A 24,198-nucleotide genomic window follows, 5' to 3' on the forward strand; every position below is an offset into this window, starting at 1 on the left:
TGTGCCCTTACAAACGAATGTGTAAGAGGTAAAGAGAGAGAAGGGCCTTTCCTTTGACCCAGCACAGGATCTCTGCAGCAGTGTGCAGTGTTTAGAAAGGAATGCACACGGAGAGGTAGCCAGCTAGCCAGATCAAACCTCGTGCTCAGCCAGAAGCAACATTTTGAAGCCAGACTACCATCGTATCGCATCTTACAAATCTTATCTAGTGGTCCGTCTTTAGCCTTCATACCTGTGACAGAAAAAAAAAGGTGTGGACGTGGGTGTACTTGAACAGCCATTTAAGCTATGGTTTCTATTAGTATTTTTAAAATCTACCTTCCTGCAACCAATCCTTTTACTTTGCTGGTTAATTTTAACACCATCTTTAGGAGGTTATAGCTAATGGAGAGCGTAAGAGAGCAGACACAAGTAAAATGTAGCACTTCTCTGGCTAATCCGGAACTGCCAGTCACAGCTCAATCCAATACAGTTACCACCCCCAGGCCTGGGTGTGCAGGCTTATTTTGGAGTTAGACCCAGCTGGGGCTTGAAACCGGCTCCAGACGTTTCATAGCATTGCCAGATGGTGGGATCCTCTAGGAAGCAGTTCTACTGTGGGATTTTTACTCCCTAACCAGGTCTTTGAACATAATCTGCTTTCTCACCCAGGCACCAGCAAACTCAGCCTTCTCATTCCTAACTAATCTGCTCTCTATATCTCTACTCAAGGAAGAAATGAGGAAAGAGAAAAACCAGGGAGAGAGAGAGGAAGAGAGGGAAAGATTAAGGTCTCCTATTTCCTGGACATGCTAATAGAAGCCAGTATTCTTTTTCTTCTTGGTCATCATGATTTCTACCCTCACCCCAAGTGCTGCTTTTCCTATTTTTAGCTTTGTTTTAAGAAACCCTTCTCCTCTTCAGTCTTATCTGATGATTCAATTTCAAAACCCACTGACATCTTTACCAACCGTCCCACAGTCAAAGCATGGTCTGGGTTTGTATTAAGAAATATCCCTGGCAAGCCAAAAATATGCTATTTTTAAAGTAGTTTCTCCACAGCATGAGTATTTGGTTTCGGTGTTCGGTTGTTTTGGGTTTACGTTTCATTTTTTAATTTTTGTTCTTGGCCAATTGATATGTCTCCCTTTCCATTCATTTTCAAGCCTCGTCCCCACTGATTCTGTGAGCGCCCCCAAATTTTGTGCACCAAATTCTCTTTTGCTTTAATTAGACAACTTTTGGTTCACTGGCACTGGTTTAGCCAGCGTGGTCACTCAATAAGCAAAAATGTTTACTGATACACTTGGCCTCTGTCTTGCCCCTCACCTCTTCTCCCAGTTCTAAAATTTCTATAGATTAAGCACAGATTAGATGACAATTACACAAATGTTATCTCCTAGATAAATTTCCTAGATCAGTAACTGAAATTAAGTGAATCAGGAACAAGAGTTGATACAAGACAGGACTGTTTCAGCAGCATATCTTGAGATGTATTATATATATATATATATATATACACACACACACGGCTGTGTTTGGTCTTAGTCACGGCACAGGGAATCTTCCTTGCATCATGTGGGATCTTTCCTTGTGGAGCAGGGACTCTCTAGTTTTAGTGCTAGGGCTCAGTACTTACAGGGCTAGGCAGTTGAGGTGCACTGGCTTCTTAGCTCCCCAGCATGTGGGATCTTAGTTCCCCCACCAGGGATGGAACTCATGTCCCCTGCATTGCAAAGCAGATTCTTAACCATTGGACCACCAGGGAAGTCTTGTGAGGTGTATTCTTAAAAGACACAAGGAAAGATATGTGTGTGCATGCCCTTCTGCAGCACTGGAGGTTGGGACGTGGTTTAGTTTTAGCCATCGTGGGCTTTAGTGAAAGACTGTGGTAGGATCCTGACTAGTAGTCTTTTCCTCTGATATTCTTACTTCTTTGTAAATAAATGTTAGCAGGACAGAAACAATCTGAATTCCGGGAAAGGGATAATGACGGAAGTCATCAGCAGGTGGTGACAGAGCTGGCTATATAGATCTCCTTACGTATACCATAAACCAGGTCATCCAAATGCTTTCTTGAAAACTACCTCTGCTGCTCTTCCCAGCAACCCTGGGGAAAGGCAGGACAGACACTATAGTCTCCATTTGCCTGATGAAACACTGAACCGCAGAGAGAAGTCAGTTTTCAAGGGTCCAAGGCTGAAAGCCACATCTCTGGCTTCTCCTATAAAGAAACCAAAGATATAGGCTGAGTAATGTGTTGGCTAAGAGAAACAAGTGGCAAATGAGGGAAGAGTTGGAGACTTTTAATTATTAATAGCTTCCATGGAGGTTCTGAGATGAGTCCCTTACCCTGAAGTTGAGGATAACACCTGGTTGTCTGAGAGAAAAGGCTGGCACTGGAGCAGGTGCTCAATTAATGTTTAATGAACAAATGAGACAGGGCATGAGACAAGGATGGGCAACCTGAGAGAGGGCCTTAGTGCCCTACCAGTGTTTTGATTCAGCACAACGGGTAAACAGAAGCCTTCGGAGAGGGTTCATAGAGAAAGCACTAGAGGAGAAACTCCCTGCCTTATTGAAGAACAACTGCACAAACTTTTATACTCAGATTTTGGGTTTTTTTTTTTTTCAACGACGAGATCTAAAATAATGAACAAGAATTCTGCCTTCCAACCAGTCACTGTGGCAAACCCCAGAGACAAGAGTTTTTTCAAGCTTTGGAGCTGCTCTGCCTTCACCCCAGAAACGTGCTATTGGAGCGACCCAAGGCTTCTAAAGAATAGCAGCAGCTTGCAGACGATTAATCACTGTAAATTCAAGCCCGTCAGAAAGGCTCAGGAGCTGCAGGCGGTCGCGGACTCGGAGCAGCGTCGCCCAGCGGGCAGACGCAGCGGCTGCGCTCCGAGGCCTCCCTACTCTCCACAGCGTTCCGGCGCCTGGGAGCTGCCACCTCCGGGGCGGCCGGCGTCGGGGCCGGGGGGACACTCCGCCGGCGCTGGGAGGGCGGGCGGCGGTCGAGCGGGCGCCGCTATTGGCTGGCCGGGCGGCGGCGGAGGGGCGGGGCCGCCGTGATTGGCGGGGGGGGCCCAGCTGAGTGGGGCGGGGCCGTTATATCTGAGGAGTCCCGGTCGCGGCGCAGGCAGTCGGGCTGCTGGAGTGCGGCGCCGCCGCGGGACCCGGGAAGCCGGCTGACGCGCGGGCTGGCGAGGCGGGGGGGGAGGTTGGTGCGCGGGGCGCGGCGGCTGCGGGGCGTAGGGCAGGGGTCTGCAGGGCTGCCGTCTCCCGGGAGCCAGCCTCACCGATCCCGGAGCTGGGTCTGAGCCCCGCGCACACCAAAGACGAGGCGGCTGTGGCAGCAGCGGCGGCCCCAGCCATGCTGTGCTATGTGACGAGGCCGGACGCAGTGCTGATGGAGGTGGAGGTGGAGGCGAAAGCCAACGGCGAGGACTGCCTCAACCAGGTGAGGACCGGGGGCCCCTGCCGGCCCCCTGAGGCCGGGGTCAGGGGGTGCCTCGCGGTGGTGCGGGCGGCGACGGCGGCGGTGGGGAGTGCGCCTCGGGCGCCCGGCCTGCGCCCCCTCCTTCCCGAGGCCGTAGGGGCGCGCGGCCCCCTTCCTGGCGCGCGCGGGGTGGGCCGTTGGTGGGGGTGGGGCGGGGGCGCGGAAGACGGGCCCGGGCCTGCCACCCGGTCCCCGGCCCGGCACACCTGCTGCAGGTGGTGTGTGCACGAGGCTGCCTGTCGTCCCCGCGGGGCCCGGCGGCGCCACCTGCGTCCCGGGATGAGGTGGCCGGAGGCGGTCGCAGGTCCCTCAGGTTGCTGGGCAGACAAGCCGGGCCCCTTGCCTCTCACTGCTTCTCAAGCGGACGGTTCACCGCCCTGCCTCTCCCGATTCGCTGGGGACGGTGGGTTTGGGTCATAAACTCCTTGGTTGTCTGTCAGCACGCGCGTTTCCTCGGGAGTGAAAAACCGTTCCAAACAGCGCCTAGTGGTGTGGCAGACGGCGGGATTTGCTCTCAAGTGAAACGCTGTGCCTTCAACCCCCCTCGACCTGAGATGTTTGGAAAGCCTTCTGTAAAGCTTAGTGGACACTTGTGGCGTGTTTCCTCAGTGTGTTTATTTTTTTGGAACCCAGATGGTTAAAATTGTCCAGATAATAAGCTGCCAAATCAGCTGTGCAGATTGTGCTGGTGGAGGGAATTCCAGTGATTGGAAAAAGAAGGAAAATACCCCGTGGATTCCCCTCCTCAGGCTTTCTGGAAGGCTGCGTTTTGAGAACTCCTTTTGTGCCTGCCTCTGTACCACGACTAGCGGTTTAGCATCACTGGAGCCTTAGAACTTTGTTCTTACAGCCTACAACGGGAATTGTAAGACCGTTGTTGAACTTTGTGTTTTTTTAAAAAAACATGCAAGAATCTTCGATGGAGTCTTGGTTTGCTTTGACCACATGGACCGCTTGCTTATCTGTGCTGCATTCATTTTTGTTTTAGGTGTGCAGGAGATTGGGAATTATAGAAGTTGATTATTTTGGACTGCAGTTTACGGGTAGCAAAGGTGAAAGTTTATGGCTAAATCTGAGAAACCGGATCTCCCAGCAGATGGATGGGCTTGCCCCTTACCGGCTTAAACTGAGAGTCAAGTTCTTCGTGGAGCCTCACCTCATCTTACAGGAGCAGACTAGGTAAAATGATGCTAAAATAAACCAGTGTCAAATAGACCTTTGATTCCCTTTAGGGAGAACCACTGCACCTTCCTGGAGATGCTCAAGGCACGTTTGTTTTGATACAGAGGTGGTTCATAACTTACAAGTTTTCCATAGCACAGTTATTTTGTTGAGGTGAAAAGAGAGCAGCATAGTTGGCCAGGGGTACATTTTCCAGCTCTTGCGGTATTTTTCTTGTCATTGTAAACAGTGGGAGAGCAGGGATGAATTCTTACAAACATTTGAGATCAGCACCACAGCTCAAAAAACTTTTAAAAAGAAAGAAGAAAGACCCAACTGACTTCCTGATAACAGCATCTACTGCCCGATAGTAACCTCTGCCTCAGCAGTGTTACTATAGGTCATTGCAGACTGTTCTAACAGAAAGCAGGAAACAGTTCCTCTTGGGTTACTTAAACTTGGTCAACTTCTTCAGCCTAGTGTCAGATTACAGTCTGTAGCAAAGAGCTCTTTCCGAATTTTTTGAGTTGTTCAGTTTCTTACAAATGCAGTTAAGAAAACTCGTCTAACGCCAGTAGTAACATGCTACCCCACAAATACATTACACGTGATTGTTGAGTTTAGACTGCTAAATTTCTCTCTCTGCTTCTAGAAAGCTACCAGTAGTGCGAGACAATCAGAGTGTGCGGTTTCCTTTTTCAAACAGAAAATGGATTCTCCCCTGGACTAGACGTAATACTTTTCTCAAGGATGAACTAAGCTAGGAAACTGGTGTTTAATATTTATTGCTGAAATGCAAGAGACCTAAATCTTATATAGTGGTGTATTTACTTAAAAAAAAGGAAAATGACTACTTTTAAACACAGCAAACTTTGGATCTTTGGATCTTAGTTTTAGTGTTTTCCTACTTTGGCTTAGAAATTTGCCACGACCATAAAAAATGTGAGTGTGACAGTTTTGAGTAATGATGAGTGAGCCATATTCTTCAGCATTTTTTAGCATGTCATTTTATTTTTTTGGTCGTTTACCAGAGGATGGCTAGACACATATTTTGAAATACTGTTTATTTGAGTTTGTAATCTCTGCTTTGCCTTGTTATGGAGCTTTAAAGGGTGAGGGAAATGTTCAATTTTGTATCTGAGAGAAGCTAGTATATTGAATTCTTAGTGCTTCTAAAAATGTCTTGCAAAATATTCAAGTAATTCCATGTTTAAGAATGTCTTAGCTGTCTGTATGACATCAGGATAGGTTGTGTTATTGCTTTTTTAACTTAAAGCTGATTTGTGAATGCTTCTACTTTGCAGTTCAGTTTGATAACTTGCAATTGAGTAAGAAAAAAATATGTGTGTATATATAAAACACAACCTCTTGGAATTTTCATTGTTTAGTTTTATCCTGATTTTGCAGTTATTTCAGGGTCTCCATTTACAAATCTATTTTGATGACAAATTTATTTTTTTAATCTGCAGAAGCTTGGAGGACTAAATACATCATTAAATGGTAGCAGTCATAACAGTATAACATGTGCATTTGTATTATAAATGCTTACAGATTTTACAGTTTGCTGCCAGACATTCTTTACCTGTGCTTTCTTATAATACAGTTAATAACTATTATCAAATCCATTTTATTCATGCAAGAAATACATTTTATGAGTTAGAATTGGAATCAAATTTCCTACTTTATTGACTCAGTGACTTTGACTCTTGAGATTCAAGCCTAACAGCACTCAAAGAATGCACATACCTGGTTAGACTCGGTAATTTTAATTGATTTTCATTCCATTTGAAATCATACCAAAAAATTCAGGTGATCTAAACTTTTGATTTTTAAAATATTGGTGTTTTACTTTTCTGTGGGGTTGTCTGAAGTAACAGAATTTTAAGAAAATGCCACCTAAAGTGTATATAGCATTCAGCTTTAATAAATAGATAAAGTGATTTGTAATTAGCTTTATATCTTTTCATTAGGAACATAAGTTGTGCTGGGCCCAGTTTTGCTACAATTAGCATTGTGTTTATATGCCAGATACTACAGAACAGGAACACTTCCCTTAATGTTAACATGATAAAGCTGGTGATTAATGTTTTTGATGTTCAATCATTTGTTATAAAATATTGATATAAAATGCCATGGAAGTAAAATAGATCTATTTACATAGTGAGTAAGCTCAGCTCTGCCAGTCCAGTTATGAGAGGTGATATTTTAGCATCTCCCAGTCAAGTCATGAGGGTACACTTAGTATACTGAAAGTGTCTGGACAGTTTATTAAATGGTGCTGAAATATCCTGGCCAAGCTGTCCTCCGTGGACAATTAAAGCAGCCTGCTTACAGTAGAGCTGGCCTAACTGGGGGCACTTCATACATTAGTTTGCATCAAATTAGGGAGGCTGCTAGATGACAGGCGGGAAGGCCTGTCTAATAGCAGAGTCCTAGGGGCCACACGGAAGCCCTGCGTTCTAGGTTCAGCTCAGCCACCAACCACCAGTGTAAACAGCCTTCTAAGACTTGAGCCCTGCTGAAAACCCTGAAAAGAGTTTCTTTAAGATCCCTTCTAGCCGATTTTTTTTTCTTGGCTTCTGTTTCTCTTCATATCACTTTTCTAATGCTTTTTTTCTAGATAACATTTCTCTGAAGATAGAAAAAACATTTCCAGTGTCTGCTTAGATAGGGAGATAGAGTTAGTCTGGTTTCTGATGTGGCCTAATTTTAGATTTGATTCTTTACCCAGACTATTTTGTTTGCTCTTGAATGAGGAATTCTGGAAAGTAACCGGAGAGGTTTGTTTAGACTCAGCTGGAACATTTCAGAGAGGAAGACAGAAGGTATTTTCAGCAGATGTTTGCCATGCTGTGGATTAAAACAAAACGTGAGACTAATATATTCTGAAAGTGGATCTGAAATCCCAGTGATCTTTGAAATTCTTACGTTTCAGAGGCTCTTGGTTATTCACAGCAATTTAGACCAGATTTTGTCAACATTTTCAAAACCAGAGGTTAGAGAATTATATGCTACATCTTCAGGGATCGTAGGTATTTATACCATCTACTGCCAATAAAAGCTTTCTGTTTCTCCTGATTTTGCCACATTTTAGCAGAGCTCTGTGTTCTTTGCTAGAGGGCACCCTTATTAGTTAGGATTCACCAACACCTGAATCCTTTATCCCAGAGAACAATCCTAATACAAGCACTCTGTGAGTACTGAAGTACATGTTCCTGGAAATGCTGTAATCCTGAATGTCGCATCCCATTAGGGTCTTAAAGTTGTGAGCAGTGATGAGTGTGATTGCAGGCCCCAGCTCATTCATCACTCCTTGGAAAAGCCTTCTCTAGGCCCGCTTCGGAGAAGGCAATGGCACCCCACTCCAGTACTCTTGCCTGGAAAATCCCATGGACAGAGGAGCCTGGTAGGACACAGTCCATGGGGTCGCACAGAGTCGGACACAACTGAGCGACTTCACTTTCACTTTTCACTTTCATGCATTGGAGAAGGAAATGGCAACCCACTCCAGTGTTCTTGCCTGGAGAATCCCAGGGACGGGAAGCCTGGTGGGCTGCTGTCTATGGGGTCGCAGAGAGTCGGACACGACTGAAGTGACTTAGCAGCAGCAGGCCCACTTAGGAGACTGAACTCTCCGAATGTATCATGCCGCTTTCCTTTACAACATTTAACGAATGTGTAGCACTCATTTACTTTTGTGACCGTTTGCTTATCATCAGCTACTCTAATTATCTAAATTCCATTAAGAAGGAGCTGATCAACCATGTATCCCCAGAGTCTAACAAGTACCTGGTGTGTAAATATTTGCTGAATCAATGAATTAAGAACTTGGAAGTCAGTAAAAATGGGGTTAACTGATACTGATAATACAGATTTTCTTGTAGATGTTGACATGTTTTGCCAGTTTGCTTCTATAACCTGAAACGTTTGAGATAATCTAAAAGAAATCTCACCATTAAAAAAACGTTTTCTAGAGGTTCTTCTTGGTTAATAGTTTGCTCGGTGCTTGGCATTCTTCTGTTTGCTGGCTGCCTTCCTTCGCCCCCTCTACTCCATTCAGAGCCGTTTGTTCATTGTGGCTATTTGTTCTTATCAAGGATGAACTACCGCCCACCTGGGCCTTTTATGACGTTCAGATAGTTTTCAAGCTGCAGGCCGGCTTTATCTAATTTCAGCCAATTTGTAGGTCCTTGGTACTTATTAAATTCAGTTTTTCCCCGTCTCCCAACAAAAATCATTTAGACATGTGAAAGTTCAGGAACGATGGCATCACTGAAACCCACAAAGCAAATACCAGATGTAAACTATAGGCAGAGATGAGGTGATAATCTCAAATCAGTCCACAGCTGAATCAGGTTGACCCTAGCCCATGCCTGTAATCATGTTGAGAATCTTATAAAACATTGTCACGAGGGTAAATGTTGATTACAGAACTTACCTTTGTGTGATTCAGGATGGGTAAATTCCATAGGATGCATTGCAGGAATATTATGTTTTTTATATCAACTACATGTCTAAGAGTGGAACAACACATTCTTTTTTTTTTTTTTTTTTGATATGCCCAAATATAACATAGGCCCCAGGAAAGTAAAAAAGGTTAAAAACAGACATGTATATTATTTCAAAGAAAGTATTAATTACATTTCTGAATTCTAATTTATTAAGTCTTTCTGCTCAGAATATGGGATGTTTGTGTGGTTTTATGTTTATTTTAGCCACAGGATGCCCACCCGGGCACCTTCAGTCTTTTTTGAACTTCTGATACTTATATATACATATAAAATATCAGAGAACATTGAGAAATTGATTTGTAGCCCAAATGAACTTTTCATTTTGAATGTCATTATAAATAAACTCTGACTATTTAGAGGGCATTGAGAGTGAGACCAGGGTGACCAGTGTGGGATTAGGTTCCAGGTATATTTATTCTGAGTTGTGTCCCTGATTCCAGGCCTCTAATCTAGATTGCTGAGAAAGAGATTGTAGTTGACACTCTTAAACTCTGCGATTGCCTGGATTGTTATTTGCCCAGGGACAGCTATCTCCAGTGAGTAATCACACCTTTTAGAAGTGAGATTTTATGCTTCCAGGTATTTTTCTGGAGTGAGTTGTAATCAATTTGAAGTTACGAATTTCTCACACCTGTACCCTCCTTACCATTTAACTGCTTTGGAGCCTGAGGAGGAAACAAATTTATCAGGGATTCCCATTTTACATTTTGGGCTTTGAGAAAGATTTCCTTAAGCCTGAATAGAGACCTGACTTGGTAATTACTGGCTGTGACAGGTTTCTCAGTTGCAAACTTTCCATGAAATGTGTTAGATTTGATGGTTCATTTTAGTTATGGCTCCTCATTTGAATTCTGAACCTTGACCCTAAGGGGTTTTTACTAGTATTATGTTCTCAATCTCTTACTATAAAGATTTTCAAATGTACAGATAAGTTGAAGATTTTTAGATTGAACACCAAAAACACCTAGATTCTGCTATTAACAGTTTAACATTCTTGTTTGATTGCATATTTATCCACTTATTGGCCCCTCTACCCATCTATCAGTGTATCTTTTTTTATGCCTTTCAAAGTAAGTTGTAAGTACATATCCCCCTAAATACTTCACTATGCATATCATTAACTAGAACTCAGTCTTTGCCTACAGTTCTTTTTTTCTTTTGATATAAAATTTACATATGATGAAATGCATAAATTGTAATATTTCACTTAGTTTTGGCAAATAGATGTACCTGTTTAAAACCCTTATTAAGATTTAGACTATTACCATCACTCCAGAAAGTTCCCTCATGACCTTCTGCAGTCATTCTCTACTCTCCTTCCCTACCTCCACCCACCCCACTCCACAACCAGGTTGTATGTTTTTCCAACATAAATTAGTTACAACCTGTTCTACCTCTTGTCGGTGGAATCACACAGGTATTCTTTTGTGTCTGGCTCCTTTTGTTCATCATAAATTTTTTGAGACCCATCGTCTTGTTGTATACATTAGTGACTTGTTGCTGTTTATTGCTGAATAGTATTCCATTGTATTATGTACTGCTGTTTGTTTATCCATGCTCCATTGATGAATATCTGTTTTCCAGCTGTCATGAAGAAAGCTGCTATAAACATTCAAGCACAAGTCTTTTTTTGTAGACATGTGTTTTCATTTCTCTTGAGTAAATAAGATTGAAATAGCTGGGTCATAGAGGAGGTAATTGTTTAACTTATAAGTAACTGCCAGACCTTTTCCAGAAACGCTTGTACCATTCTGTGCTCCTATCAGCAGTGTACAGGGGGCCAGTTCCTCCACATTCCTGCCAGCCTTCTGCTGGGTTTGCAGTGCTAGCACACTGTGGTTTTAATTTCTACATCTCTATTGATTAATAACGCTTTCTCATCGGCTTATTGGCCTTTCAAACATCTTTTGTGAAATACCTGTTCGGGTCATTTGCCCATTTTTACTTTAGTTGTTGCCTTTATTTTGAGCGGCACACATTCTTTGTATATACCAGTTTTTTGTCAGATATTTGTTTTATAAGTGTACTTTTTTCCTGTGATTTGCCTGGTCTTTTTTTTTTTTTTAATGCATTTTGACTGGAAGAAGTTTTTAATTTTGGTTAAGTTTCACTTATGCACTTTTTTCTTTTATGATTTTTGCTGACTGCATCCTGAAAAACCTTTGCCTGTCTCCAAGTCATGAAGATACTCTCCTGTGTTTTGTTCTAAAACTATTACCGTTTTGGCTTTTATATTTAGGCCTGGATCCATCTTGAACTGATTTTTGTTGCTCTGGAGTTTAAGATACAAAACAAACGTATAGCAGTTCTGTTGTGGTTTGATAATTTTTAAATATAACCTGGCAGTTAGAGCTTGTGGTTTAATGACTCATTGAACTGAGGCATGCGTTCAGGTGACCTCAGTGGGTGTCTCACTCTGCGAGGGACTAACCAGCTGTTAAAATGGAGAGCCAGGTTCAGTCAGTCTCTTGGGGAGAAATTCACTTCAGTTATTGGGACCGGAGAGTTTTAAAAAATAACTATTTAGTAATTTGCATGCAATGCAGGAGACCTGAGTTCGGTCTCTGGGTCTGGAATATCCACTGGAGAAGGGAATGGCAACCCACTCCAGTATTCTTGCCTGGAGAATTCTATGGACAGAGGAGCCTGGTGGGCTACAGTCCATATCTGCAGAGAGTCGGATATGACTGAGCAACTAACACTTTCACTTTGAGCCATTTGAGAGATGTTTTAGTTGGTTACTTCATTTGGAGTTTAATAGTGAGTGTGGATATAGTTGTCTTATATTTGTGTCGTGAAAAGCTTTTCAAAATTACATAACCGGCAAGATAACTGGAGGGCAGTAATAGAGAGTAACTGTCCGTGATGAGCAGATCCACAACTCCCGATTGGTTTGCAGAAAATTCTGCTTTGATTATTAGATGATTTCTTTATGAGACAAGGCAGGGTTTAGAGGAGAGCATTCTGATTACAGTTCTTAAAAGATAAAAGACCTAATTTTATGGCTTAAAATTGTGGAAAGGAATTCATTTTAAAAATAGAGGAAATTCCAAGTACATATTTCTAAACAAAACGTATTAAGGATGTGTGGCTCTTTTTTTAAATTAAAATATATATCCTCATATTTATTCCTATTTTTTTTTTTTTTTTTAATCTTCTCTAATGCTGCAGTAAGTGTGAATTCATGAATACAGAGATATGAGTTAGCTAGTAACTTTTCACTTTGGGCTTCCAAGCCCCATCCTATGCTGAAAGTATCCAATTTCTTAGTAACTGAGTAAAACTGGAAAAATCAAGAATTTCAAGGTACAGCCAAAGGAATGTTTAGAAAATGAGCTTGTCTGTTAAGATATATTCATAGACATTTGCTTAAGACATGAGTTTTTTCAAAGGCTTTCTTTCTGTTTATGCTTCTAGCATGTAGCCTAAATTGAATTAGATATGCCAATCACTTTTGATCTTTAGTTAAAAAAAAAAAAGCAATTCACTGCAGGTCTGACTTCTTTGAATACATCTACTTATTTTGATACTATTGGTAACGGTTAACCCAGCCTACAAAAAGGGAGAGGGTGAAATCCATGAGCCAGTCAGTTACAGGCCAGATAGTTCAAGGGAAAATAGAAGAAAATACTTGACTCAGAACCACCCCTAACTATTGAGCCATCCCTGGATTCCTTGCTGGCAATGGTTCTGCACGCCCTGTCATCCTCCGTCTGGGAAGAGCACATTAAAGAAAGTCTGCTGACAGCCTGCCGCCGCTGTGACCTTTGCTATCGCTGCTTCACGTGCTCTTCTGGAGAGCATAAACTTGTCACCTAAGTGCCAGTTTGCAGCCAGTTATTTTGATAGGATACTTTCCTTCACACCAAAAGGCTGTAAGTTCCATCAAAAGAGGAACTATCACATATGTTCACCCTGGAACCCCAGAACTCCAGCATAGGGCTTGGCACAGAGACAATGCATGACAGACTTGTTGACTTGAAAAGGTTGCTTGATAGCCATGAAATGGCAAAATGCAGGAAGCGCCCTACCAGAAAGTTTCTGTAAAGAGGGGGATTTTTGTACTTAAGAGGGTAGCAGTCGCAGTACAGCCTAGAATGTGGAGTATATAGAAAAGGCTATTGGCCTGCACCCCCTTTTTAAAAATTCCAACTCACATGCCGAGAAAGGATCAGTGTTACTCTCAGGCCGCTGGCCACCTGTTAATATTTTGTTATTGCTTCTCTGCCTTTGATTTTGGCAGCTGTCTGTCTAGGAGTTGGCATGGATAGTTTAGAAAAAGAAATTAGATTGATTTTGAACCTCTTTTGCCAGCTATACTAGTCTCTAACTTAATACCTAGGAAATCAGTTAAAAGACACTTTCACATACTGCTAAGTCACTTCAGTCGTGTCCAACTCTGTGCAACCCCATAGATGGCAGCCCACCAGGCTCCCCCATCCCTGGGATTCTCCAGGCAAGAACACTGGAGTGGGTTGCCATTTCCTTCTCCAATGCATGAAAGTGAAAAGTGAAAGTGAAGTCGCTCAGTCGTGTCCGACTCCTCTCGAACCCATGGACTGTGTCCTACCAGGCTCCTCTGTCCATGGGATTTTCCAGGCAAGAGTACTGGAGTGGGGTGCCATTGCCTTCTCCATAAGCAGTGATTAAATCGAGAAGACTTAGTTTGGGTGATACCCTTGAAAATCTTTCAGCACATGCTTTCTTGTTTAATGTAAGCATATACTGAGATTTTTGTTTGCTGCTAGCATGTCCTCTGATGACTGCAGAGACAGGGGTACATAAACCAAGATGAAGTTTACCGAATGGTTGTCTAAAAAGCCTTCTGGGGACTGAAGCAGTGTCGCAACACCAAGGTTTTATGGGGCTGCTAGATCTCAGTCTTTGGATATTTTAGAACAAGTTATTTTTGTAGTCATTTCTTTCCCCCAGTAGGGACCCCCTTCTCAGTTTAGCAGTATGTCAGAAATACTTTAAAGACAAGCAGATGTTTGGTTTAATAAAAACCATGCTTATCGTCTCTCAGTGCTATTATTATGCATTCTTACTGTGATTTCTTCATCACAGTAAGGGGCTTTGAAAAAAAAAAAAAAACACTGCAGTGTTTGGCAGAGTCTGATAATTTTAAACATTTCTTTATCGTTGTAGAAGGCACAAAATGTTGAATTTAAGCATTTTTTTAAAGGAGGATTAATGGCTCTTGTCAGCCCAAAGTTTTGAGACACTTAGCAGTGCCCCTTCTTGTTTTTTCTAGCCTCAGGTTCTCCTACCTCCTTTTCTTGCATTGTTCTCATTATCCCTTCTACCTGGATGTCAGACACAAGACTAACATAAATAAAAGTGACTTGAGGACTCGAATAAGGGTATCCAGCTGAAGGGGGAAGCTGAGTTTAGGAGCCCTGTTCAGAGCTTTACAATGATGATCACAATTCATTTGTTAATTGAGGGAGTAGTGTGGCATTTCAGCATGTTTGAGAGGATGTATTGAATCATCAGGGAAAGTTATACTTCTGCATTTGCCAGAGGCAAATTTCATAACCCTGGCCAATCTGTCTGTGACAGTTTAAGCACTCTGTTCAGAGTCTTAGGCAATACAAATTATCAGGTAACAACATCTGAAGTTTTCAAGGATTCTAAATTTCACTTACTTTTTGGTAAATGTGGAATGCAGTGTTGTGTACAATTAGGACAGGGTCAGATGGAATGAAACTAGGATGGGCAGGCAGTGTGTAGTTTTATGTACATTTACAGAACTCTCTGATGTTAGACACACTTAGAGAGTCAGTTCACATGCAGCTAAATGGTCTGTGTGTGAATTAGACAAAAGGGTATCCGATGAGGGGATAGGAAGAGTGGCCTTCAGGACAGAGGGAACAGCAAGACCAGAGACGTGGGAGTGTGAATGTGCTTGGTTTTTCCAGAAAAAAAAACTTGTCTCTTTCCTGGGGCATAGTGGCTGGAGGGAATGACAGGAGTGCACGTGTGTTTGCTCAGTCGCTTCAATTCTGTCTGACTCTCTGCGACCCTACGGACTGTAGCCTGCCAGGCTCCTCTGTCCGTGGACTCCCCAGGCAAGAATACGGGAGTGGATTGCCATGCCCTCCTCCATGGGATCTTCCCGACCCAGGAATCGAACCCACGTCTTTGATGTCTCCTGCGTTGGCAAGTGTGTTCTTTATCACTAGTGCCACCTGATATGGCTGGAAATCTGGGGCAAGACGTTGAGAAGTCTGGGTTCATGCTGACAGTGTGCTTCCTTGGCAAACAATGGGGATGTCTTGAAGGATTCTGAGCAGAGGAATGGCAAGTCTGTATCAGAAGCAAGCAGCTTGGAAGGTGGATTCACGCAGAGTCTAGAAGAGAGATCAGCTTAGGGGACATTGTGAATTCTCTGACGGCTGAGAGCTACAGCAGGACAGAGGAAGTGAAAGCGGGGAAAACGGAACTGGATTTAAAAGAACTTTCAGGGACAGAAATTAGACAGAAAGAAAATGAAGAATCAAAATTGAGTGTGCCGTAAAAATAGCAAATCAGTCGCTGGTTTCCACTGGGAGAAAAGTGGGTTTGGGGAGGAAGATAGTTTGGCTCCGAACAAGGTGAAATTGGGATACTGAAGAACATCTAGCGGAGAAATCTCTAAGCTCTTGCACATTTGAGTATGATCCTTAGCAGAGAAGTTAGGGTGAAAACGAGAGATTTGAGTGTCATTTGAATCAGATATCAATTACACATCAAGATAAAGTTTTTCTGATTAAGATCATTTCTTTTGAAATGTATAATGCAGAAACGTGTATATAATTATTATGTGTGTATGTAATCCTTAGACTTATTTTTTCTTACTCCTCATGATTTTAATAAAAGGTCTGTAAGTGTAAGCATTTCCCAGGTAGCTTTCTACCCTGCTCTGTTTTCCTTACTTAAAAGGGATTATGGAATTGCCATGCAGTGGGTCTGATAACCATGTTAGTCCCCCGGCATAACCTCATTCTCCCATTGCTTTGCAGACATATCTTTTTCTTGCATATCAAGGAAGCCCTCCTGGCAGGCCACCTCCAGTGTTCCCCAGAGCAGGCAGTGGAACTCAGTGCCCTCCTGGCCCAGACCAAGTTTGGGGACTACAACCAGAACACAGCCAAGTACAGCTATGAGGAGCTGTGTGCCAAGGAGCTCTCTAGTGCCACCTTGAACAGGTGAGGCCTCACTTCAGGCTCCTGTGTGTTGTCATGGATCTAGCAGATTTATAAGAATCTCCAGGAGAAACATCAAACTATGATAGATACAGGTAATTTGTGAGGTTGAGACTAAACCATTGCCCACTCTAACCAACTGTTTTCAAAAGATTCTTATCCTTTTCTTTGAGAAACTTATAAACACAAGATATAATCCACACAAATAAATGCCCTTATACAAAATGCTGTATAACGGAAATTATAAAGTCTCTGGCCTTTTAAGAGTGTAAGTCTCTTAGAAAGTCTATCAGATATGTTGACCTTTCCTTCATTCCAGAAAGGATTAAATCAAGAGACCTAACATAGGTGTTTTAATTATCTATTCATGGCTAATGAGTTGACCTCCAAAACTTAGTGGCTTCAAACAGGAAACGTCATCTCACAGTTCTCTGGGTCAGGAGTACCGGCCATGGCCTGCCTGGGTTCTCTGGCTTCGGATCTCTCAGGAGGCTGCAGTCAAGCTGCCCGTGGGGTTCAGCCTCATCTGAGGGCTCAGCTGAGGGAGGGATCCGCTTCCAGCTGGGCTCAGGTGGCTTGTTGTTGCCTGGCCTGTGCCCTCACCACATAGGCCTCTTTCCAGAGGCTGTTTGATAACATGGTGACTAGCTTCCCCCAGGACAGGCAATCTGGCCAGAGCAAGAGCGAACACCCAAGATGGAGTCTTTATAAATTAATCTCAATATTGAGTGACAGCCCATCCCTTCTGCCATAATCTGTTCATTAGAAGCAGGTCATTAATCCAGCCTATACTCAAGGAAGTTATACAGGGGCATGGATACCAGGGGGTGGGGTTCTTTAAGGACTATATTGGAGGCTGTTCCACCTCAATAGATAAAATAAATCTTGCATATTTCAGTTGCAAATGACCTAATCAATCCCATATAATGCTATATTATAATGAAACAGAAAGTAAACCTAGACAAACGCATGAGACATTCCTAGGTATAAATTTCTTACATATATTTTTAGAGATTTTCTGTTGTTTTTTTAATTCATTCTCATCTGGCATCCCCAGTAGTTTTTTTCTACTAAATATTTAATAGTTGAGATCTTGAACAGTGTCTTAAAAGTATTTTACAATAAGTTTGCTAAATAGATGAAACATCAATAATATATAGCTTTAAGTTTTTATGATTCATAAATGACAGTGTCAGTCTAATTCACTAGTGGAAATAATAGATTTCTCTCTGAAAACTGCATCAGTTAACCTCTTTGTACACTCTGGCCTTTTGGTGTCTTACAGCATCGTGGCAAAGCATAAGGAGTTGGAGGGGACCAGCCAGGCTTCGGCCGAATACCAAGTGTTGCAGATTGTGTCGGCAATGGAAAACTACGGCATTGAATGGCATTCTGTGAGGGACAGCGAGGGGCAGAAGCTCCTCATCGGGGTTGGACCTGAAGGAATCTCCATTTGTAAAGATGACTTCAGCCCAATTAATAGGTATCCCAAGTCTTAAATTTGTTTAGACCTAAGTGTGTATATACTCTTGTAGCTCTGATCATGAAAATAGGAAGTGGAGAGGGCTTTACTAGACAGTCATCCTTTAGGGATAACATGTTTCATTTGGGGTAGGTACATTAATTTTATTCAGGCCTTGATAAGCATTCCATTATTTTTTTAAATGCAGGCTTAAGTGTACTCATGTGGCAGAGTTAATATTTCTCAAATGTCACTCACGGCTATAAAAATCTCATTTCACCTACACACAGTTCCCCAAAACTCACTCCAGTGCTCCTCTTCACGTACCCCAAGCGCTTTTCAACAGACCTTTATAACTTACGAGCAGAGTGCTTATCTGATGGTCTTATTTGAGCATCTGGTTTTGCAGCTGGGCCACGGCACATGGGAACCTGACTAGGTGCCTGCGCAGTGGTGGAGCTCCCCTGAGCCCACGCTTTTCCTCCCCCTTTCAGGATTGCTTACCCCGTGGTGCAGATGGCCACCCAGTCAGGGAAGAACGTGTACCTGACCGTCACCAAGGAGTCTGGGAACAGCATCGTGCTCTTGTTCAAGATGATCAGCACCAGGGCAGCCAGTGGGCTCTACCGGGCCATCACAGAGACACACGCGTTTTACAGGCATGTACCCCCTGTGCTCCATGACCCCCGTGTCTGCCTCAGGGTTGAGGTTTCCAGGTGACAGCAAGCCTCCTACAGTTCCTGGGATCATTGTGTCAGTGAACCATGTACAGAGTTTAAGAAATTGGCTATTTGTGAGCCCTTCATTTCTGCCCTAGCAGCGGTCCTTCTCAACGTTGTCCTGCTTTTCCTTCAGCACGTGTGCATGTGGCGTGGAGGATGTGAGTGTGATTTGCACGGACTCGCCCCACTGCTCATCTCTTAGCCCATTTCCTCACCACCCCCACCACCCTCACCCCCCGACCGGGGTAACTGAGTGAGGGCTTGTTCAGCCACTGTTTTTGCCCTTACCCTGCAGGATGACCCAAGTTGTTTTTCATCCCTGGGAGAGTAGCTGCCCTGAGTCCTCAAGTGTGTAATGAGGATCCCTGGATAACCATATTGATTCCCTCATTTCTGAGGGTGCTTTAGCATTGTGATTTGACTCAAATATTTGGAAAATCAAAAACTACAAAATGTAATTGGCGGGCAACCGAACTATTTTTTGTTAAAATAGACACATTGTGAAGCAGAATGGAACATTTGTAGAAATTTTTAGCATAAATCCAAGGTTACAAAGAAAAACGTCCCTTTTCTCGCCATAAGCTGCTTTCCACTGTAGCTACTGTCCCTGGAGGTAGAGGTGCCCTCTGTTTTCACCGCTGCCCGACCAGAGATCCTTACTCAGGAGACATTTGAGAAGCATAGAGGTGGCATCATTGAGATGCTTAACACACATGAGACTGGAAGGATTTATTTTCAAGCATGCAGACAAGAATGTTAAATATCTGCCAACATGAGCCTCCCTGTTCACTGCAGCATTTAAGGTCCGGCTCATGGGGCCACCCAGGCCTGTCAGCACTGAGGTGGGTGTGCGTCTCTGTCCGTAGGTGTGACACGGTGACCAGTGCCGTCATGATGCAGTACAGCCGAGACCTGAAGGGCCACTTGGCTTCTCTCTTTCTGAATGAAAACATCAACCTGGGCAAGAAGTATGTCTTCGATATTAAAAGAACCTCCAAGGAGGCGTATGACCACGCCAGGCGGGCTCTATATAACGCGGGTGTGGTGGACCTCCTGCCCAGAAGCGACCCCAGCCCCCCGAACTCTCCCCTGAAGTCCTCAGAGAGCAGCACCAGCTGCAGCAGCTGTGAGGGCCTCGGCTGCCAGCAGACCCGTGCCCTCCAGGAGAAGCTGCGTAAACTCAAGGAGGCCATGCTGTGCGTGCTCTGCTGCGAGGGCGAGATCAACTCGGCCTTCTGCCCCTGTGGCCACACTGTGTGCTGCGAGGGCTGCGCCGCCCAGCTCCAGGTGAGGGTCTACCTGGTTACAGGTGAGGGGGCTGCCTGGTTCCAGGTGAGGGTCCACATGGCTCCGGGTGAGGGGCTGCTGCTTAGCTGGCTGCCACAGCCCAGGTGCTGACTTGTGGAGGCACTGATGGAGAATGTCCATGTCCACCTGGGGAAGGTCTTTGTACTTGGTGACTAGGAAGGTGTGGCCCTTAGGAAACAGTATAGATCAGCACACTCTTCTCGACAATGTAATTACTGAACCACAGGCTTCTTTCCAGTCCTGGAAATGAGGATCAGATTTACATGGTAAGACATCTAGTTGGTTGGCTGAGCTGGGTACTGGGATCCAGGCCTGCTGGGCTGGATCTCCCAACAAGATCTCCCAAAAGAAGGCTGAACTCCTTCTTTTCTGTTTCATGTTTTCTCTGCTTCCTGACACTTAGGAGGACGGTGTCTTTTACTTCTTATTTGTGGAAGAATTCTTAGAGTTTTGGGTGATAGTTAACTCACAGTAGGTTGTTGCCTGATTATTTATGATTCATTTCCTTTTATTACCAACTGTGCCTCTCAGGTCCCCTTGGATTGGCTCTCAGTTAGCAAGTCAAACTACTTTTAAAGTTTGTACTCAAAATAAAAGTACCGCTTACATAGTAGGTTTTCCTTTCTTGCACCTTGCATTTCCTTTTACAATAATTTTTTCAGTTTGTTTTCATCCCGCAGAACTGTTAGCTACATGTTGCTGTGGTTTTATGTAAAATTAGTCCTAAATAACTTCTGGTCCTTAAGAAGCTGCTTTTAGGGCTACACATGAGCCAAGAGGATGCCTGCATTCTTCCTTAGACTGTGCAACACACTCTTTCCCCAGGAGTGGTCATGAATTTGCCTTTTGCTGTCCACATAGTCTGACCCTCACACCCAAGGCTCCCCCTGTGATTGAGCAGGGGATCTGCTTGCTGAAAGGCCAGCCCTGGGGTGGGGGGGTGTGACTGTCCTGTGACTGGAGCAACCATGCTCCCTGGCCACGTGGCATCTGCCCAGTGATGTTGCCCAAGCCAACTAGCCAAGGACACAGTCTCTGGAATGGTCTCTGGGTCTCCTGCATCCCTGCCCGAGGCTTCATAGTCACCCCACATGGGGACTACAGCCTCATCTCACAGCAAAAGACTGTGAGTAATCACTTTACTCACTGTGCCATGTTTAGGGTCTGACTGAAAACCTGATTAATTTCCTTCAGTTTATACTTTTTCATAATCTTTAGTTTTATTTACTTTTAAAACTTCTTATTTTGTGTTGGGGTATAGCTAATTAATAATGTGATCATTTGAGGTGAACAGTGTAGGGACTCAGCTATACATAGACATGTATCCTTTTCCCCCAAACTCGCCTCCCATGCAGGCTGCTGCACAACATTGAACTGAGTTCCCTGTGCTATACAGGAGGTCCTTGTTGGCTATCCATTTAAAATATAACAGTGTGTACATGTCCATCTGAAATTCCCTGACTATCCCTGCTCCCCATTTTTCCCCCTGGCAGTCATAAGTTCATTGTCGAAGTCTGTCTCTTTCTGTTTTAAGTAAGTTCATTTGTATCATTTCTTTTAAGATTTTACCTGTAAAGGATGTCAGGCTTCCCTTGTGGCTCAGATGGTAAAGAATCCATCTGCAATGCAGGAGACCCAGGTTCGATCCCTGAGCCAGGAAGATCCCCTGGAGAAGGGAATGGCAACCCACTCCAGTATTCTTGCCTAGAGAATTCCATGGACAGAAGAGCCCTGGTGAGCTACAGTCCATGGGTCGCAAAGAGTCGGACATGACTGAGCAACCACACTTTCACTTTCATAGGTGGTGTCATACAATATTTCTCCTTCTCTGCTTGACTTACTTTATATAACAATCTCTAGGCCCATGCATGTTGCTGCTGCTGCTCCTGCTAAGTTGCTTCAGTCGTGTCCGACTCTGTGCGACCCCATAGACGGAAGCCCACCAGGCTCCCCCATCCCTGGGATTCTCCAGGCAAGAACATTGGAGTGGGTTGCCATTTCCTTGTGCAATGCATGAAAGTGAAAAGTGAAAGGGAAATCGCTCAGTCATGTCTGACTCTTAGCGACCCCGTGGACTGCAGCCCACCAGGCTCCTCTGTCCATGGGATTTTCCAGGCAAGAGTACTGGAGTCGGGTGCCATTGCCTTCTCCAGCATGTTGCTGCATATGGCATTATTTCATTCTTTTTAATGGCTGGGTAATATTCCATGTATATGTGTATTATCATCTTTATTTTTAATCCTTTGTCAAGTGCAAACTTACAAACTGGTCAGAAAGCAAAGATCTCTCCCAGGGAAGAGCTAGAAATAATTGTAACCACAGCGTATTTAGAAAATGCACTGTAACAGGTACCACAGGTAAACACTGAAGACACAGATCCGTGAAGGTGTCCTAACCTGTAGTGCCGGCTTCTTTTCCAGTCGTGTCCCGTCTGCAGATCACGGGTGGACCACATCCAGCACGTCTACCTGCCAACGCACACCAGTCTTCTCAACCTGACTGTGATCTGATCTGCTGTGCACTTACAGGACATGCCGTGTCTCCATGAACTGCACTAGTATAAGCTAAAAAAAGATAGATTGTGGAGAGAAAAAATACTCCAACACCCATCTGCCATGCAACGTATAGGGAAAAAAAAACCAACAAGGAAGAATAGAAAGAATATAACTACTCCTCACCGCCAAAATGTACCATGTGTAGAATCAGCACCTGCTGGGTGGCGACCAGGAGGAGCTCTGGGACCCAGACACATTCCTTGGACTTCCTTCTTTTTATGATCAAGTAAGGAATCAGGAAAAATCTTTGACATCTGTTAAGTGGCAGCCTAACCCTAAAGTGGGTACCTTTTAGAAAATGATGTTTTAAATCTCCTTAACGTATCCCAAGGTAAGTTTCCTACCTGCAGCCAATTTTGTAAGAATTTGTTTTAAGGATTTACTTGGTTCTTTTTGTACGGGTCACGGAGCTCCGGACATTTTTAATAGGAAAATTTTTCTTAAAGAGATAGTCATCGTTTTAATGTCATTTCTGTTTTTTCTAACTTGTTCAAAATGATTGGGAGGCAAGCAGATTTAAAAATTGATTCGGGGACTTTTGTTTTTAAAGTGGGCAACAAAGTTGTCAGATTTAAACCAGTCTGGCCAGTGGAAAAGAGATCACTCCACATGGATGGTTTCCTATCCCTTCCTCCTCCCTTCTTCTTACCACGTCCCCGAGCCTTTCAGTGATAAAATGCTACCAGTTTAGTTAGACGATTTCTATGTAGTAGTTGGCACTCCTTGGGCCTCTTGAGTTGGGGGAACGTTTTATTTTAAGATTGAAAAGGGAGCGCATGTTCCTTGGAAGGGAGAGCATTGCTCGCTGAGACGAAGCTTCGTGGCATACAAAGGGGGCGGTTCGTGAGTTCTCCCATGCACCCTGCTCCAGCTTCACCCAGTGGGGCTGCTTTTGCTTGATCCATCCAGCCTTTTACAGCCTTGTCATAGATGTCCTAGATATTGGATGCTTTTCTTCTTTTTTGGTAGTAAATGCTTAAGTATTAACTTTTTGTTGTCCCTCTATGTTATAGAGGGGTTCGGGGTTTGTTTGTTTGTTTGTTTCTGTATTCTTAATCATGTTTTTCCACTCCCACTTGGGAATTTTGGACGCTGGTCAGCTTGTGGGTTTTCTAGGATGTTGGGAAACCTAGATGACCTCACTGGGTGCAATACTAGCTACGTTAAAGCTAGAAACCTACACTGTCACTTTACTGAGATTTCTGAGTATACTTTCCATATTGCCTTAATGTAGCAGTAATGTGTTTATGCATTTGTTTCTTTGCACAGACATTTTGTCAAATATTAAAACTCTACTTTTTTATGGCACATATTAGCATATAAGCCTTTATTCCAAGAGGTATTTATTTTTTCACTTGTAAAAAAATAATGTTTCCACATAAAAAACTCTGTTATATCCTAGAGGACTTCTGTCTTTTATATTCAGGATAATAAAGACTTTAAAGCAAACATGGGTGTTTGTATTGTCATAGTGATTGTCATTTAAGCCAGTTTTTAATCATTTAAAAAGAACATGGATAACATCCTGGTTGGTATCTACTGTGGTCCTTCATGGAAAGTTTGAAAATGTTCAGGGTATTGGCTCTAACTGAGGAGACTGTTTACCAGTTACTCGTTCATCTGTGTTTTCTGGTTTATAGGATTGGAATGTAGGTGACAGCGGGGTCATATGCACAGGCAGAAGAGAAGTTGGGAAAAGGACTATGAAGTATTGGAGAAGGAAGGGAGTGGCAAAGTTGGAAGTTAAAAATGTAAACCCGGGTGGTACCACTAGTACGTGGCCTAGTCAGGACAGGTGAGTGTCGTCCTGG

General features: G+C 43.5%; 1 protein-coding gene across 1 annotated transcript; it reads left to right on the forward strand.

Annotated features, from left to right (window-relative positions):
* The first annotated feature begins 3,134 nt into the window (after positions 1-3,134).
* MYLIP (myosin regulatory light chain interacting protein) lies at positions 3,135-23,836 on the forward strand. Its single transcript, XM_070361436.1, has 7 exons — positions 3,135-3,442; positions 4,470-4,660; positions 16,158-16,343; positions 17,626-17,823; positions 18,297-18,461; positions 19,391-19,811; positions 22,253-23,836. The coding sequence occupies exons 1-7, from the start codon at positions 3,356-3,358 to the stop codon at positions 22,340-22,342; spliced, it is 1,338 nt and encodes a 445-aa protein (XP_070217537.1). The 5' UTR covers positions 3,135-3,355; the 3' UTR covers positions 22,343-23,836.
* Positions 23,837-24,198: the final 362 nt, after the last annotated feature.

This window comes from Bos mutus, chromosome 23, assembly GCF_027580195.1.
Source record: "Bos mutus isolate GX-2022 chromosome 23, NWIPB_WYAK_1.1, whole genome shotgun sequence".
Classification (NCBI taxonomy): domain Eukaryota; kingdom Metazoa; phylum Chordata; class Mammalia; order Artiodactyla; family Bovidae; genus Bos; species Bos mutus.